This window comes from Acinonyx jubatus, chromosome B1, assembly GCF_027475565.1.
Source record: "Acinonyx jubatus isolate Ajub_Pintada_27869175 chromosome B1, VMU_Ajub_asm_v1.0, whole genome shotgun sequence".
Lineage (NCBI taxonomy): Eukaryota > Metazoa > Chordata > Mammalia > Carnivora > Felidae > Acinonyx > Acinonyx jubatus.
This window is the reverse complement of record NC_069382.1, coordinates 197,029,171-197,046,632: the sequence shown is the minus strand read 5'-3', so window position 1 is coordinate 197,046,632 and position 17,462 is coordinate 197,029,171. Positions and strand designations below refer to the sequence as shown.

The 17,462-nt window shown below is 49.2% G+C and overlaps 1 protein-coding gene across 1 annotated transcript in view; it reads right to left on the bottom strand.

The window, feature by feature from the left end:
• The window catches only part of MAN2B2 (mannosidase alpha class 2B member 2), a 30,709-nt gene extending 27,205 nt beyond the window's left edge, over positions 1–3,504 (bottom strand). Inside the window, 1 exon segment of the mRNA XM_053216183.1 lies at positions 3,428–3,504. Coding sequence (XP_053072158.1) covers positions 3,428–3,504 — 77 coding nt within the window.
• Between the last annotated feature and the right edge of the window lie 13,958 nt (positions 3,505–17,462).

Below are 17,462 nucleotides of genomic sequence, written 5' to 3'. Positions count from 1 at the left end.
AGCCGCTGCCACTGTGTGGCATATGAGCGTACCCCTTAATCTGGTGTGGACTGAGAAGAGCAGGCAGGGGCAGCTGGGATTCCTACAGGAACCAGCAAGGAAGTGGACGTGGGGGTCTTAATTGGGTCAGGTACAGTGGCCCTCTGGGTGGTACCACATCCTGACTGGCTGTCATACCCACTGGCTTCCCCCTGCCCTCCACACTGCCTCCCCACATACCATGCTTCACAGTTTACATAGCATGTGGAACAGCCATACTCCTCAGAGCTTCAGCCTAGCCCACAAAGGTAATATCCACCTCCAGTGGGAGAATGAGGAGACATTTCCTGATAATGAGTTAACAACGCAGAATACACACAGGCTTACAAAAGTGAATTTTGGAATGACCTCACCTGTGCTTGAAAGGTGATGCTCTAAATTCAGAGGCATCCTTGGATGTACATGAAGAAATCACACACACACACACACACTCCCATGGCCTAGGAGAGCATGATAGGGAAAAAAAAAAAGGACTAGGGGAACGGGGTGGGGGGGGTTTACCTATAAAGTCAGTAATGCCTAAGGTTCGAGGCCAGTGATGGCCACCGGGGACTATGGTCTATGATTGACATTGGTGTCCAAATGAAGGACTGGAGATTTTTAAGATTCTTTAAAGATGTTGTTTGTGTCACAAATACATTTCAAATATGAAATTGTTGCACATTATTTATAACTAAGGACAACTGGAACCAGACTACATGTCTAACAATAGGAAGTGGGACTAATACATGTTGGCTTGGGGGGTGCCTGGGTGCCTCATTCATTGGAACATGAACCTCTTGATCTTGGGGTTGTAGGTTCAAGCCCTACGTTGAGTGTAGAGATTACCTAAAAAGAAAATCTTTTAAAAAATGATGGCCTGCGTGTAGGGTGCTATAACCGGATGGCTATTAATAGTCATGCTCTTCAGGGAGAAATTGGGACACTTCATGTATGGAAATATGCCCCAATACACACATAGAAATAGAGGTAGTGAGAGGGAGGGAAAAGGGAGAGGAGATGAGTGATGAAGAATACATGGGGGAAAAAAATAACTAGAACTGGGGTTTTTCAGCATCTGATGGGCCAGGCGCTGTACTTGCCATTCTGTGCTTGTTCACACTTAACCACCACAACGACTTGCAGTAGTGATGGTAGGTCCCCATTGACAAGTAGCCCCTTGGGCTCAGATCCCCCCAAGGTCCCACAACTTCCCAGGAGGACAACTCTGGGTCCTCACCATCAGGCCCCACTGCCCTCCCGGGGGAAGTAGAGACCAACCACATGGCAACCTGCCCCAGGCCCCAAGGACAGTTCCTCTCTGCCCTGTCCTCCCCTCTGGGAACCTGGCTTGAATGACTGCAGCTTCTTGCTTTCCGGAGCTGGTGTGCCACTTTGAGCAACAGTTTGAAGCTACCTGGAGAAGCTTAACTCTCTCATCCTCTATGGGCCAGTGAGTGTGTCCCTGAGCATATGAAGTTCTCGGCATGTGCACCAAATTGGGAGCCTCCTGAATACTCATCAACAGTGAAACAGATAAGGGAAGTATGGTATAGTTAAAAGGCACAATGCCATGGGGCAGTGAAAATGAGTGACCTTCAGGGGTACACAGCATCACAGAAAAGTTTTCAAAAACACCGTGTCAGGTGGCCAAAAGCAAGACCTGCTCTATTTCATGTAAACTGCAAAAACAGGCAAAGCAAAGCAATGTACTCCTTGGAAACACTGACAATAAAGACAGTCATGGAACCTGATATAGAATCCAGTGCAGTGGTTACCTTAGGAGGTGAGGCAGATGAAATACTGATGAAATCCTGCTTCAGGGGGAGGGTCTTGGGGGGCTTGTAATGTCCTAGAGTATTCTGTCTCTTAACCTGGGGGTGGGCGACTGCACAGAAAATCATTTCATTACTTTTCTACACTGTCCATAAGGATTTTGCATAGAGAGATATGGATATATTTATGTTATGTATTGTTATATATGTTACATATTACATGCATGTATAGGACTGATCCAACAGTCCCAGACAGTGAATAAAGGGAGGATGACATCTGTGCCCAGGAAACACAAAAGCATCATCCTGTCACCTGTCCTTCATCCTTGGCTGGAAAAGGCATCACCATGGACCCTGATGCTAGTGGGGGTGTGGCTCAGGGTGCCAGCAAAGACGAGAGAAAGAGGTGCTGTGACATTGAGCTAAACCATTGCAGGAAAGCTTAGGGAGTATTCATGTAGCTAGAGCCTCACAGCTGAAGTCAAACCCACACTCTGTTTTGTATCTTGCATAAAGTTATCCTTTTCTGTCCAGGTCTGTTTGCCAGACAGAGCTTCCCTTTGTGGGGAGACAATTATGTGATAATCCCAAGGACTGTTGAACTCTAGGCTAGACTAAGTTAAAGGAGGTGGCATTTAGTGCAACGCTTGTTCTAGAAAATGTTTGTAGTTAAACTCCCTATGCTTGTCTGCTGAGATGGGTTTGCCCACCATCCTGAATGGGACCTAACTCACAGAGGCTTCACTGAAGAGCTTGACTTGAATACAAAAGAACACTGCAGGATTCTCAACACAGACAAGGGCATATTTCTTTCTTAGCAAATATTTAACCAATGGAATAAGCAGTAGGATTTGGCAGAGCTCACGCGGTCTGTCAAGCTTCTTACTGGGGAAAGTGGGGAATGGAGAGCCATACTGTCACCCAGATGTCTGCCCATGTGAAAGTCACTTTTGGGTCTGCAGTGACCTCCCCTGCCCCTGCTTCCCAGGGGTGTGAGGCCTCAAGGAGGCACGGTCTTCAGAAGGACTTTGACACTGCAGGGGACAATTCAGACCCTGTTTTCAACCAAACAGGAAGGACCCTTCTCTGCTCCCAACTTTCCCCTATAGCTCAGCACCAGAGGACCGTATCCTTTCCCAAAGACCTAATTCTTCCTGCAGGGATGCAGGCTTTCCCAACAAACAGATGCCACAGAATCGCTCTTGGGCTCCCAAGGCCCCTCCAGGGGCCCCATAAATGCTGCCATGTTGGAGGAAGTGTCCAGCTTCACTGTTCTGTGGCAGGTTGGCTGCTGGAAAGGTGGTGCAGCCCCTTCCTTCTGGCTGTCAGCTGAAGTGAGCAGGAAACCGCCCACCAAAACCTCGGGAAACAGCAGCCTCTCCACATGGGGTGTTGTGGGGCCTAGGAAGCAGCCCAGATGACCCAGCTTGACTCATGGACACGAGCACAGGTGACAGAGAGCCTCAAGTGAAGGGCAAAGCCTTGCAAGGAGAAGGTTCATCTCACATGTGTGCACCTGGCCACCACATGGCTGTGAACAAGAAGGCCACACCTAAAAATACTGATTGGTGTTTTAGGGAACATCAATTGGGGCACATTTCTCTTCACATGGATGTGCCACCCCACAGGCTCACCTCCTATAGAGTTTCATCTCCACCATCCTGCCTAGCACAGACACCTGGGGAGATCTGGCTCGGAAGGAAACCTCCATGTCTCCATGTAGATAAGCCCCCATGGAGGGGGAGAAGGAAGCCCAGTGTTTCTCCCACCCAACCACCCCACTGGTTTACTGAGACAAAGAACCACTTTCAGTGGTGGAGTTCTGGTCCAGGGCCAAGCATGGAAGTCCCGGAAGACAGCAGGAGCCCAGTGTGTGATGATGCCATGGAGTCACATGACCACCTTTGGATGCAGACTTTAACATTTTGGGCTCAAGATACTTTACAACCCTCTCTCCTTAGGCTCCAGCTCTCAGCAGTCCATCTAGCCAATTTTTCTGTTACTTGACGCCCAATGGTTTCCTGAAAGATGTGCATTTATTTGCAACAGATGTTCCCACGTGTGCTCTCATAAGCAGACAAGGAGGAAGTGTGAGTGAGAGTCTCTCTCTGACAATAAACATCACTGGCCAGCCACATCCTTTCCCCTGTGGTCTCTAAGTGATGATAAGAACATGTTTACACAAACTAACAGAAGCAAAGAAACACATACCTGAAAAGTATGTCCCTGTGGTTGTGTGTTTGTGTTGACTCCAGATTATAATTCTGCAGTGAGTATCTTCAGGCATACAAGCTTATTTTTCCTTCTTTTATAATTTACATAGGGTAAATTCCCCCACATGTAAATGCTGTGTCAGGGAGGATGAAAGTTTTCATAGCTCCTGCTGCCTAGTGTCACGCTGGTTTCCACAATGCCACATTGGTGTTTGCAGCTCACCCACCCCTTCCCAGGATCAGGAGATAGATTATTGGAGCCGGCTGTGTGTTGTGATTTGCCATAATCTATGAAACTCTGTTACTGTGCAGTCACACCAACGTTTTCTGGGGCAAGCGGCACCCGGGGATTGCTCGGTGAGACCCTCCCCCAGAGAGTCAACATGGGTCCAAGCTGGTCTCTGAAGAGTGAGGTTTTGAAACACAACCCCATCTGAGATAAAACTCTGGAAGGGGGTGCCGACTGGCAGGTGGACAGCTTGGACACGGACAGGGTAGAGGCTAGGAGCGGATGGAGGCTTGAGACAAAGGAGGGGTGCTTGATCACGGGTCAGTGAGAGCGTGAAGTTCCTGTGCCAGAGTAGGAAGCTGGGTGAAGCCATTTCCACCTTCCTGCACACACGCATGTGCACCCACTGATCCACCCCAGTAAGATAAGCAGTGCCACCAAGTGGAGAACAGAGCCATGACACCAAACCCTGTCCAACTGCGCTCTCCAAGCACATCCCCTACAAGACCTGCACAAGTCACTCCACCCGCTTAGTGTACAGACTATAGAGGGCTTCATAGTTTCGCTTCTAGGGGAAACTGGATATAACTTCATTCAGGTTTCATTCGGTTTGCTGGTTTGTTTATTTGTTCATTTCTTTCCTTCTGTTTTTGCTTAAACTGTTTCCTTTTTCCTTTTTTTTCTTTCCCTTTCTTGGATACAGAGGGAAAATATTTTTACTATATTTTTAAATCTTTTATTCTATTTAATTTTCTTTATTTTATTTTATTCTATATTGCTATATAATTTTTTGTTTTTTTCTTACCTTTTTTCCCCTTTCCCTTCCCTTTTTTCTCTAGTCTATCAAGCTTCTTTCAACAAGAAGACCAAAAGACTCTTAGGATCTAGCTTTCTTTATCAGATTTTTTGTTTCATTTTTAATGTTTCAATTTTTAAAAAATTTTTTAATATTCATTTATTTTTGAGTGAGATTGAGAGAGAGAGAGAGAGGCAGACAGAGCACGAGCAGGAGAGGGACAGAGAGAGAGGGAGACACAGAATCCAAAGCAGGGTCCGGGCTCTGAGTTGTCACCACAGAGCCCGATGCTGGGCTCAACCCCAAAAACTGCAAGATCATGACGTGAGCCGAAGTTGGATGTTTAACTGACTAAGCCAGCCAGGGGCCCCTAATTTTTATTTTTTATTTTATTAATTTTTTCTTCCTCCAAGATGACAAAATGAGGGCATTCACCCCCAAAGAAAGAAGAGGAAGGAATGGCAGCCACGGACTTAACACAGATATAAGTAAGATGTATGAACTAGAACTTAGAACTATGAAAATAAGAATACTAGCTGGTGTTGAAAAAAACATCAAATCCCTCTCTGCAGAGATAAAAGAAGTAAAATCTAGTCAGGATGAAATTTAAAATGCCATAATCGGGGCGCCTGAGTGGCTCAGTCAGTTAAGCGTCCGACTTCGGCTCAGGTCATGATCTCTCAGTCCGTGAGTTCGAGCCCCGTGTCAGGCTCTGTGCTGACCGCTCAGAGCCTGGAGACTGTTTCAGATTCTGTGTCTCCCTCTCTCTCTGACCCTTCCCCGTTCATGCTCTGGCTCTCTCTCTGTCTCAAAAATAAACGTTAAAAAAAAATTTAAAATGCCATAATCAAGATGCAATCTCAAATAGATGCCATGATGGCAAGGATGGATGAAGCAGAACAGCAAATCAGCGATATAGAAGATAAAATTATGGAGAATAACGAAGCAGATAAAAAGAGGGAAACAAAAACAAATGATTATGACACAAGAGTTAGAGAACTCAGTGACTTATTAAAGAGGAAAAACATCTGAATCATAGGTGTCCCAGAAGAGAGAGAAAAAGGGACAAAAGTTTATGTGAGCAGATTATAGTGGAAAACTGTTCTAACCTGGGGAAGCACATAGACATCAGAATCCAAGAAGCACAGCGAACTCCCACTAGATTCAACAGAAACTGACCATCACCAAGGCATATCATAGTCAAATTCACAAAATACACAGACAAGGAAAGAATTATGAAAGCAGCAAGGGAAAAAAGCCTTTAACCTATAAGGGAAGACAGGTCAGGTTTGCAGCAGACCTATCCACAGAACTGTGGCAGGCCAGAAAGGAGTGGCAGGATATATTCAATGTGCTGAATCAGAAAAATAGGCAGCCAAGAATTCTTTATCCAGCAAGGCTGTCATTCAGAATAGAAGGAGAGATGAAGAGTTTTCCAAACAAAAACTGAAGGAGTTTGTGACCACTAAATCAGCCTTGCAAAAAATTTTTTAATATGAAATTTATTGTCAAATTGGTTTCCATACAACACCCAGTGCTTATCCCAACAGGTGCTCTCCTCAATGCCCATCACCCACTTTCCCCTCCCATATACCCATCTACACCATATACTTATCTGCACTATGTACACGTCTACACCATATACACGTCTACACCATGTATGCATCTACACCAAGTATGCATCTACACCATGTACGTGTCTACACTATATACATGCCTACACTATATACGCATCTACACATATACCCATCTACACCATATATGCATATACACCATATATGTGTCTGCACCATATGTGTCGACACCATATACCTGTCTACACCATGTACGCATCAACACCATATACACATTTGCACCATATATGTGTCTACACCATATACATACCTACACCATATACGTGTCTATACCATATACATGTCTGTACCATATAGCCATCTACACCATATACCTGTCTACACCATGCATGCATCTACACCATATATGTGTCTACACCACATACCCAGCTACATCATATACATGACTACACCCTATACATGTCTGCACCATATACCTGTCAATATCATATACCTGTCTACACCATATATGCATCTACACCACATACCCGTCTACACCATATACCCATCTACACCATATACGTGTCTACACCACATACCTGTCTACACCATATACCTGTCTACACCACATATGCATCTATACCACATACCCGTCTACACCATATACCTGTCTACACCATATTCCTGCCTATATCATATACTGGTCTACACCATATATGCATCTACACTACATACCCGTCTACACCATAGACCCATCTACACCATATATGTGTCTACACCATGTCTTCAGTGCATGTGGTCTGAGGCCAGTGATGTCGGGAAACCCAGCCTTACGTGACTCAGTGTGAAATGGGTTAATATTCTCTGCCCTCGGGCGTCTGGAGAACTTGATGAGGTAAGGTGAGTGAGGGCGCTGGCTCCTGACACCTGGGCATCTGGGTCAGCAGGACAAAGGCCCCCGCTTGTGCCGGTTGGGGTCCTGCGGAAAGGAGTAGGGTGGGCCCAGCTGGCCGCCTGGAGAGCAGGCACCACCTCCGCGGGAAGCTACCCCTCGGTTTATGCTCTCAGAGCCCTGTTATGTAGCCTCTGTCGCCCTCCAGCTTTGGGTCCCCTCTGGCACATGGGAGGAATCTGAGGCCACTATGGCTCGGGGAGGAGGGGGGGGTCTCATGGGCTTTATCTGATGCAAGTGCACGAGCTTCACCGAGCGGCCTCGTGCCTGTCACTTACTCTGCCGAGATCACTCGTGTTCACAGGTCGAGGCTGGCGTCTGCAGAGAGGGTTCGTTAGCCTGCTCCCCGATGGCGAGGACCGTGCTGGGGACACGTGTGCACAAATATAATACTGTTTTCCCTTTCCTGTCTCTGCAGAGAGAGTAACCGCACAGTGCAGGTGACCCGGGAGTTCATGGAGTACCACGTCAACAATGATATGGATCTGCAGCCCATTTCTAATAACTACGCGTCTGCACCCAATGAGACCACGAAGCGCCCCTGGAAACCAGTGGGAATGCAGATTGTGGCAGGGGAGCTCAGGACCAAGATCCAGCAGTACCTCTACAGGTGCACTCGGGCTCCCTGAGTTGTGCCAGGTGCGTGTGGGCAGGGCCCTGACGGGATGAGTGTCCATGTTTGCTCCGGTTACCTGCTCTGGGACCTGTGCTTGGCACATGGTTGTTCTCCATGGGAGCTTGATGGAGAAAGGGTTACTCTGCTCCCTGGCCTCCTGGCTCCATCGCACGTGCTGTGTGCCTCGTAGAGGGTGTCCAAGTTCAGAGCTGGGACAGGAACCCACAGGGGCCATTTGGACTGTGGCTTTGCCGCTCCTTCCAATGAGAGGTGGAATACACCTCCCCTCTATTAGAGTCAGGGCCAGCGCGTAACTCATCTTGACCAATAGAAAGAGGCAGAAGTGACGTGGGGTAACCTAAGAGGTTTCAAAGCTTCCAATTTGGTACTTTTGCAGCTCTGAGCCGCCCCGCAGACAAGGCTGGCTACCTTGCTGGTCTCTCCACGTAGAAGGGGAGAGACTCGGCCAGGCTCCAGCTGTTCTAACTATCTGGCTGATGCATCTTGGATCATCTAGGCCCAGCCAGCGTCTGGGTGACTGCTGGAGATCCCTGAGTAACCCAAGGTTAACCAACAGAATCACCCAGCTGAGCCTGGCCCAGATTGCAAAATCGTGAGCAAATACGTGACTGCTGCTTTAAACCACTGAACTTGGGGATGGTTTGTTACACAGCAATAGCCAACTGATACACTAAGTAAGGTCTGTCTACCCACTCTCCATATCCTCCACTAAACTTGTCCCCTCGAGGTCAGCTCTTGCCTTCTGGGCACATCATTCCTTGCTTAGAACCCAGTCTCCTCGTCTATCAAAAGGGAGGGTTGGGGCACCTGGGTGGCTCAGTCAGTTAAGCATCCAACTTCGGCTCAGGTTATGATTTCAGGGTTCGCAAGTTCAAGCCCCACATCAGGCCCTCTGCTGTCAACATGGAGCCCACTTTAGATCCTCTCTCCCCCTCTCTCTCTGACCCTCCCCCGTTCACATGCTTTCTCTCTCTAAAAATAAACATTTAAATATTTTTTAAAAAACGGATGGTTAAACATGATTACTGAAGTACTTTTGAAAAAGGTTTATTATATTTTTGACAGAGAGAGAGTGTGTGCATGAGTGGGGGAGGTGCAGACAGATGGGGGGGGACAGAGGATCCAAAGTGGGCTCCGTGCTGACAGCAGAGAGCCTGATGTGGGGCTCAAACTCTCAAACTGTGGGATCATGACCTGAGCCGAAGTCGGATGCTTAACTGAGCCACTCAGGCGCTCCTGAAGTACTTTTTAGCTTTGAAAATTTTGTAACATTGAAAGACCTGAAACAAGTTGGAATTAGTTTTAGGGCATAAGACAATGACATATGATGTTCGATTCCTAGGAAGGATAATCTATTATTTTAATTGCAGTGTTTAAAACACCTTGAACTCCTCAGCCAGGAAATTATATGTGAAACTGGTTTTCCTGTGGTTGGGAAAGGACAATTGCAATGTTAAAAAACACTCTAACTGGAAAACAAAGGATAAAATCTAAAGGCTTCAATCCAGAGCCCTTCTTGGAAAATGGTGAACCCACCTGTGTGTTGGTTCTCCCCATAATCATCCACAGGGCCAGCGCCATGTGTCAAAGATTCGTGAGCTAAAGCACAAGAGATATTCAGGAGGGAGAGTTGAAATGTCATTTAGAAATTAGCAAGTGCAATTAAAAATATCAATTGAGCCTCTGGCAAAAAAAAAAATGAGTAAGGGGTGCCTGGGTGGCTCAGTCGGTTAAGCATCCAGCTCAGGTCATGGTCTCACGGTCCGTGAGTTCGAGCCCCGCATCGGGCTCTATACTGTGAGTTCAGAGCCTGGAGCCTGCTTCGGATTCTGTCTCTCTCTCTCTCTCTCTCTCTCTGCCCCTCCCCCATTCACACTCTGTCTCTGTCTCTCAAAAAATGAATAAACATTAAAAAAAATGAAAAAAAAACGAGTAAGAGGGATGATAAACTTTCACACCAGAGGAAATGCTATGTTGGGTAAATCTACTGGAAACCCAACCAGATGAATCCACTCTTATTTAATCACATTCAAGGGGTCTGTCTACCTCTGATCCAATGAAGCACTCTTGCTGGGAGCCCACACCTGCCCTCGTGTCCACCTGCACTGGTGTGAGCAATGCCACCCTAGACCAACGTTTCCACCTTCTCTTGAACCTGGCTCCCACACCTTCCAACTGCATGACCTTAGCTCTCTGTGACTTAGTTCCCTCTTCCAGTTTCCATGGCGCTAAGAGCAGTGCAGCCCCTCTCTTCCCGTCTATCCCCACAGTGGGCTTGAGTCGTGCCTGGCCGGGGGGAGTGTTCACTGTCATCAGGGTCCTCAGCGTCTTTTCCTGTACTCCTCATGTCTAGCTGACCAATTGCTCTTGTTGACTCCACTGGCACAACAGATCTCAAATGCTTCTAACTTCCTCCTTTCCACAGCCACCACTGTGGTCTGCACAGCGGCCATCTGTCACCTTGATGATCCCAGGCGCCTTAAACTCTTGTCTCCATGCTCTTCCCTGCTCCCTTCAATCTGTTCCCTGCACTGCAGCCCAAATGGCCTTCTAAATTAAAAACAATTTTTTTTAGTGTTTATTTTTGAGAGAGAGAGAGAGAGAAAGACAGAGTGTGAGTGGGGGAGGGGCAGAGAGTGAAAGACACAGAATCCGAAGCAGGCTCCAGGCTCTGAGCTGTCAGCACAGAGCCTGACCTGGGGCTTGAACTTACGGACCACGAGATCATGACCTGAGCCGAAGTCGGATGTTTAACCAACTGAGCCCCCCAGGCGCCCCCTGAATTTCAGGCCTTTTAATATGTGAGAAAGATCAGGTCACCTATCTGCTTAAAACTTTTCCCTTCACACATAGAATAAACCCAAACTCCAACCCACACCTACACGGCCTGGCTCCGCCCCATGTCTGAACTCCATCCCACCACTCGGTCCCCCATTCACCAGCCTCTTTCTGCTCCTCGGCCATGGCTGGGTTGTGACTGGTGTGAGTTTTTGGCACTTGATGTCCCCTCCCTCTGGAATTTCACCCCCAAAATCACCCTTTCTTGTCCTTCCAGTCTTGGTTCAAATGTCACCTGTTTCAAATATCAGATGTCATATAGTCCCTGGCTATCCTGTCTCAAGAAGCTCGGCCCCCTCACTTTGTGTCCCAACACTCCGCTTTAATCTTATCTTAGCCCCAAATCTCTCTGAAATTGTCTCTGTTCACTTATTTGTTTATTTCTTCATTGTCTGTGCCCCTGCTCCACCCACATGCATACACATGTGCTTGCTTTCAGGCATGCACACACATACACACACACATATGCACACACATTTGCATGCACAAGCACAGATTCAACATGCAGGAGTACATACAAGCACATGTGCACATCCACGCACACACGTACTCTCAAATATAAACCTCCTGCTCCTGGCTTGTTAGCTCTGTGTTGCCCAACCCTGGAATGGTACTTGGCCCATAAGAGACCGTCTCTGAAATATTTGTCAAATGAATGAATGAGACCAGGAATCTGCCTTGATTTCCAGCTTTGACCCTCACTAGCTGCGTACTTGAGAAAGTGCCTGAATTTATCTTAATCTCAGTTTTGTTGTTTCATGTTTCATGTTTCATGTAATCTCATGTTTCATTGTTTCATGGGGGGGTACGTGAGGGTTACGTGAGAAAAACACATTAAATGCTTAGAGCAATGCCTGAAATGAAGTGCCTAATAACTGTTCGTTCTTCTGGTGTTGATGGTCATGGTGGTGGTAAGGGTGGTGAGGGGGACAGTGGTGGTGATCGTGATTCCTGATGAGGAAATGATTGAGGATGAGGCATCACTGGCTCCCTAGTTCCGTACAATTATATAACATATGTAAAAGGCTTAAGGTGGTGCTGGACAAATGGGAAATGCCTAATAACTGTAGGTTCCATTTCAGTTTAGTTTAGTTCAAAGCAAATGTGTCCTCTTATGATAAAACCCAGTGAAACCAGATTCAATAAAACCACACTCTAAAATTCTGATTTAACAGCGTTAGCTGGTCATATAAGGATTATACAAAGGACTTCGTTGTGTTTTATTGCATCTTAGGGAATTTTGTAAATAGAATAATTAATTCTGTTCTAAGTGTGAGGGCTTTAAAAAGATTTACTGCAGTTAGTATAATTTGATTACATCTTAGCGCTAGAAAAATTTCCAAAGAACACATGATCTACTCACTCACTCACTCACTCACGAGTTCACTTAATAAGCATCTACTCACTAAACATGTTCATTTTTGCGGAGCTCAGGTCTTACTGGAGGCTTTTTCAATCCAGTGTAGCAAACAGACCCCGGGTTAGATGGAGTCTTTCCAAAGAGTGGGGACAGAGATGAGTTTTTCCAAGGAGCTGTTCTACAGGCACGGAGAGAGAAGGAGGGTGAGGAGCGAGGGAAAGAAAGGCTTCTTCACAGGGACCTGGAGAGAGACGATGGTAAGCAGCCTGGCCGCACAGATGGGTGTCTATTTGTGTCGGGGCTCGGTGTGAGCCAGGTGAGTGTGAAGGGGACAGATTCAGGTGTGAGGGTGGACTGGCCTGGACCAGTTCGCAAAGGGCCTCCAAACCCAGCCCAGGGGGGCAGCTTGGACTCAGGGAAAGGTTGCACACAGGACACCTTGGAAGGGGTGGAAGGGGATATCTGGAGTGGAGAAGGCAGGGAGGGGGCCCCTGCAAGCCCCTACCTCCTCCCTACTTTGCTGAGGTTTCTACTCGGGGAGCACTTGCTCTGTCGACACTACCCGTCCTCTCCCCTAATGAATGGCCTTCCGGTTCGGAGTAACTTAGGAAAATATTTTGCAAATTTGTGGTGAAAATAAATGAAATCAACACTAATTTTGAGGCATTCTAAAAATGTTCAAGTACTGATGGGATGTATAAATCGGGCCTCTTATATTTAAGAAGCGGAAGAATACAGAAACAGAACCGTGCTAGTGAGCACTGAATTAATTTCATGTAAGGACAAAATAACTCTCCTCCCTCTGACTTTGTTTTTCTGTTTGGAAAGTACAAAACCTAGTATAATTGAGTTATTCTTTTCCTATGTATCTAAAATTTTTTAAATGTTTATTTATTTTTGAGAGAGAGAGAGAGAGAGAGAGAGAGAGAGAGAGAGAGACAGTGTGAGCGGAGGAGGGGGAGAGAGAGAGAGGGAGACACAGAATCCAAAGCAGGCTCCAGGCTCCAGGCTCTGAGCTGTCAGCACAGAGCCTGATGCGGGGCTCGAACCCACAAACCGTGAGATCATGACCTGAGCTGAAGTCGGACGCTTAACTGACTGAGCCACCCAGGCGCCCCCTTTTCTTCTGTATCTAAACAGCAGGTGAAAATATTGTGTAATTAATCTGTTCAATGTTGTGAACCTATGATACAGAAATTCAATTTCATTTATTGAATGAACCACTCAGCTGGGGGATCTGATATTCTGTTCAGTTCAAGAAGAATTTATTGGAGCCCAGGTAGAATCAGGTACTGCTCTGGGGTTTGCACATCTGTCCCACAGGGGTGCACATCTGTCACACCTCTCAAGGCAATATGGTTATGACTACTTTTGTAAGAACTTCCTGGGGATCAAAAATGTCACCTGCTTAGCCCAAGGTCTCAGTACTGGTAAGTGACAGAGCTGAGCACTGGACCCACTCCTAGCTGACCCCAGAGGCCCTGATTTTTCCGGAACTGCACCTCCCTGACCTGCACGCACAGGAATGCAATGTATCGACCTTGCTCTGTAGGGAGACTGTTCAGGTCACCTAAACTATTAAGCTGGGGAAGTTCAGATACCTGGATTCTAGAATGTGCTGGTAGAAGGTGGAATGAAGTCAGAACAGGATGAGCCCAAGTCAGCTTGTGGCAAAGCCTGGTGCATATTTGTTTGCTGTGGTTGCCATGGCAAAGCACCACAGACCGGGGCAGGGGCGGGGGACGGGAGTGGCTCAAAAAGCAGAAATGTATTCTCTAATACTTCGGAGGCCGGAAGCCTGAAAGCAAGGTGTCGGCAGTGCTATGCGCCCTCTGAAGGCCCTGGGGACAATCTGTTCCAGGACTCTCTCCCAGCATTCCTTGGCTTATCAATGCACCACAATAATCTGCCTCCGTCCTTCCATGGCATTTTTCCTGGCGAGTCTCTGTGTTTCTTCTTATAAGGACACCAGTTATTTTGCGTTAGGACCCCCCCCCCCCCAATCTAATACGACCTCATTTTGACTTGATTCCGTCGGCAAAGACCCTAGTTCGAAATTAGGTCGTATCCACAGATACCGTGAGTTAAGACCTCAACGTATCTCTTTGGGGGAAACAATTCAATCCACAACGGGATGCTCATACAGATGGGGGCTGATCAGGGAGGGCCTCTGGGAAGAAGTGACAATTTTAAAGGCAGAATCTAACCAGCTCTTACTCAGTAAATCTTAACCAGTAAACCAGAGGCTGTGGCAGACTGGCGTGGGAAGGCGAAACACTTCCCTTGTTTGAAAACTGAGGACTCTCAGGATCCCAGGACTTTGTCAGCACGCGTGGGGAAAAGCGATGAATTCGTATGAGGCAGCAGGGGGTTTATTGGTCACCCACTGTGGGTTGGCCAGATGGCTGGGAAGCAATAATGCGATGCCACCCGACAAGGGCTCTGGGGTTAGAGCTGCTGCCTTAGGTTTGCATCTTAGCTCAGCTGTTTACGTGACCCCGGACAAGGGGCTCGTCGCTCTGCGTCTTGGTTTTCTCCTGTGTAGAGCGAGGACTGTAGAGGCACTCGCCCCAGAGGGTCGTCCTGTGGACTGAACGAGTGAACACCCCTTAGATGCACAGTGTAATCGTTCAATGACTTTTAACCGTCATCCGGTCCTGCAGCCCGGTGCCTGCTCTACGGCAAGCACTCAGTGCACATCATTCACTCAGCAAGCATTTATCAGACGCCTCCTGTATGCCGGCACTGTGATGGGCGTGGCTTTCATTTTCCTGGGGGCTCCGTGACCAAGGACTGTAACAGAGTTCTGGAGGCTGGGAGTCTGAAATCAGGGTGTGGGCAGAGCCAGGCTCCCTCTGAAGGCTGCAGGGGAGTCTTCCCTCGCCTGCCCGAGCTGCGGGTGTGGCCGGCGATGCCGCTTCGCCGGCTTGCATCTGCAACGCTGTCGTCCCATAAGGTTCTCTCCGTGTGCCTGTGCCTTCTCGTCAGGACACCGGTCACGCTGGGTTGGGGTTCGCCCTCCTCCGGTATGACTTCAGCGTAACTGGCTGAGCCTGCAGTGACTCTATTCAAATCGAGGTCATGCTCGGGGTACAAGGGGGTGGGACTGGGCGGGGGCCACCCATATCACCATCGGTGACTTCTTTCCCTGGCAGGTGTGCTCAGGACCCGCTTCACTGTGCCCCTGGCTGCCCACCGTCCCTAGGGCATCCCCGGAGCCCTGCCCCAGGGTGCTGCGGGCTTTCCGGGACCATCTGGCTGTGCAGTTCGCAAAGAGGACCGTGAGAAGGACTTCCTGTGCATTCAGCAAATGCTACCTGTCATTGGGGTGCCAGCCTCGGCTCCGTGCAGGGGGGGGGGCAGCACCAGCCTTATTTGCAGGTGGCTCACCTGGGTCAAGGGCAAGACCGACCTGTTCTGGTGACGCCTACCCTCAGGGACCACTGCCGGGTACCTGCCCTATGCGACAGGCACTATGCTGGACACACGCTCATCTGAACTCAGCCCAACACGGAGGCCCTAGAGTCAGCCCTCGGGTGCAAAGCCAGGCTGGGCAACTTGGTAGCTAGGGGAGCCCAGGAAACCCCCTCCGCTGCCCCGAACCTCGCTCTCTCCTTCGTGAAATGGCCACAATGGGAGTGATGCCTTCCCAGGACGATAAGAAGGCGCTCCTTCTATGGTAGGCGCTGTTGGGATCGATCTCTGAGTGCACAGCAGCCCCATGCTGCAAATGAGGAGACGGAGGTTCTGAGAGGCTCTGTGGCTGGTCATCACTAGGAAGTAGGAGGAAGAAGAAAGTACCTCTTGGGCTTCTCAGGGAGTCCTCCCACATCTGCCCCCTGAGTGTCCGTTGTGCTGAGCTGGGGCCCAGACTGGGCCTGGGGCAGGGAGGGGGAACTATGTGGATTTGGAAGCCATGCAGGTCGGGTTTGCCCCCAGCTCCCACACTTCCGGGGTGGCTGAGCCTCTTCTCGTCCCCGCCCACGGGGAGGCCGACGGTGATCAGGGCTGCCTAGGCTCGGGGCGGGTCTGGCAGATTCTGGGGCTCAGCTCGGGGGGCCCCTCGTCCTCAGATGTCGGCCACATTTTTCACCATCATCTTGCTCAGTAACAAGACTGATATTTTGATGTCCCTTCTTCCTCTCTTGTCTGTCCGTTAATCGGCTCCAGATCTGGGCGGAGAGGTTACGTACTGGCCTCCTTGTACTCCACACCCAGCTAGACAACCCTGTATCCAGCAAGCGTCAGGCAGGAACCTGGACTTACCCTGTCCAGAGCAACGAATCGTCCCTCCCCAAACCTCGGCCCCCCCCCCCCCCCCTGCTCAGGCCTCCAGTCAGCCCTGGCCCCTGAGGGCTGGCCCGGTTGCGTCTAACTGTCCTCGGCCCGGCCCAACCTCCGGGTGTCCCGCCACACCTGTGGCTTTAGCTGGGCACAGACACCTCAGTGGACACCCCTCGTAGCCCCGGAGCTCAGGGGGCCGTGGAAGGAAATGGGGTGCCCAAGAGCCTGGTCTCCCAAGCCTCTGAGGCGCAGGACGCCTGCATGACTCTAGGCCAGATTGTAAGGCTGGCGGCACCGGTCAGAGCCTGCAGCAGACTGACCGACGCGCCTCTGAAAAGACGCGTCCGTGCCGTCACCCCCGAAACTGGTGAGCGGGACGTGTGTGCACACGGGTCTGTGAGATGTGATGGCGTGAAACGCCTTGGGGTGAGGTCGTCACGAGAGAAAGGAGAGGAGGGTTTCAGGTCGGGGAGGGTCGCCATGTGAAGACAGAGGCAGAGGTCAAGGTGGTGCTGGTTCAAGGCCCAGGAGGACAAGAGTTGCTAGCAGAGGCAGGGCGAGAGGCGTGGGGCAGATTCCCCCTCACAGCCCCAGACGGAACCAGCCCCGGGGACACCTGTGTTCGGGCTTCTGGCCCCAAAACTGTGAGACTGTGGAGCTCGGCTGTTTCCAGGCCCCCGGGTGGTGGTGCTTCCTTATCACGGCCGCAGGAAGCAAGACAGAGAACTCAGCAGGTGCCAAGCATCCATCTGCAGAGGAGGCACGAGTGCCCATTCTACAGAGGAGCTCACCAAGGTGAGAGGCTCG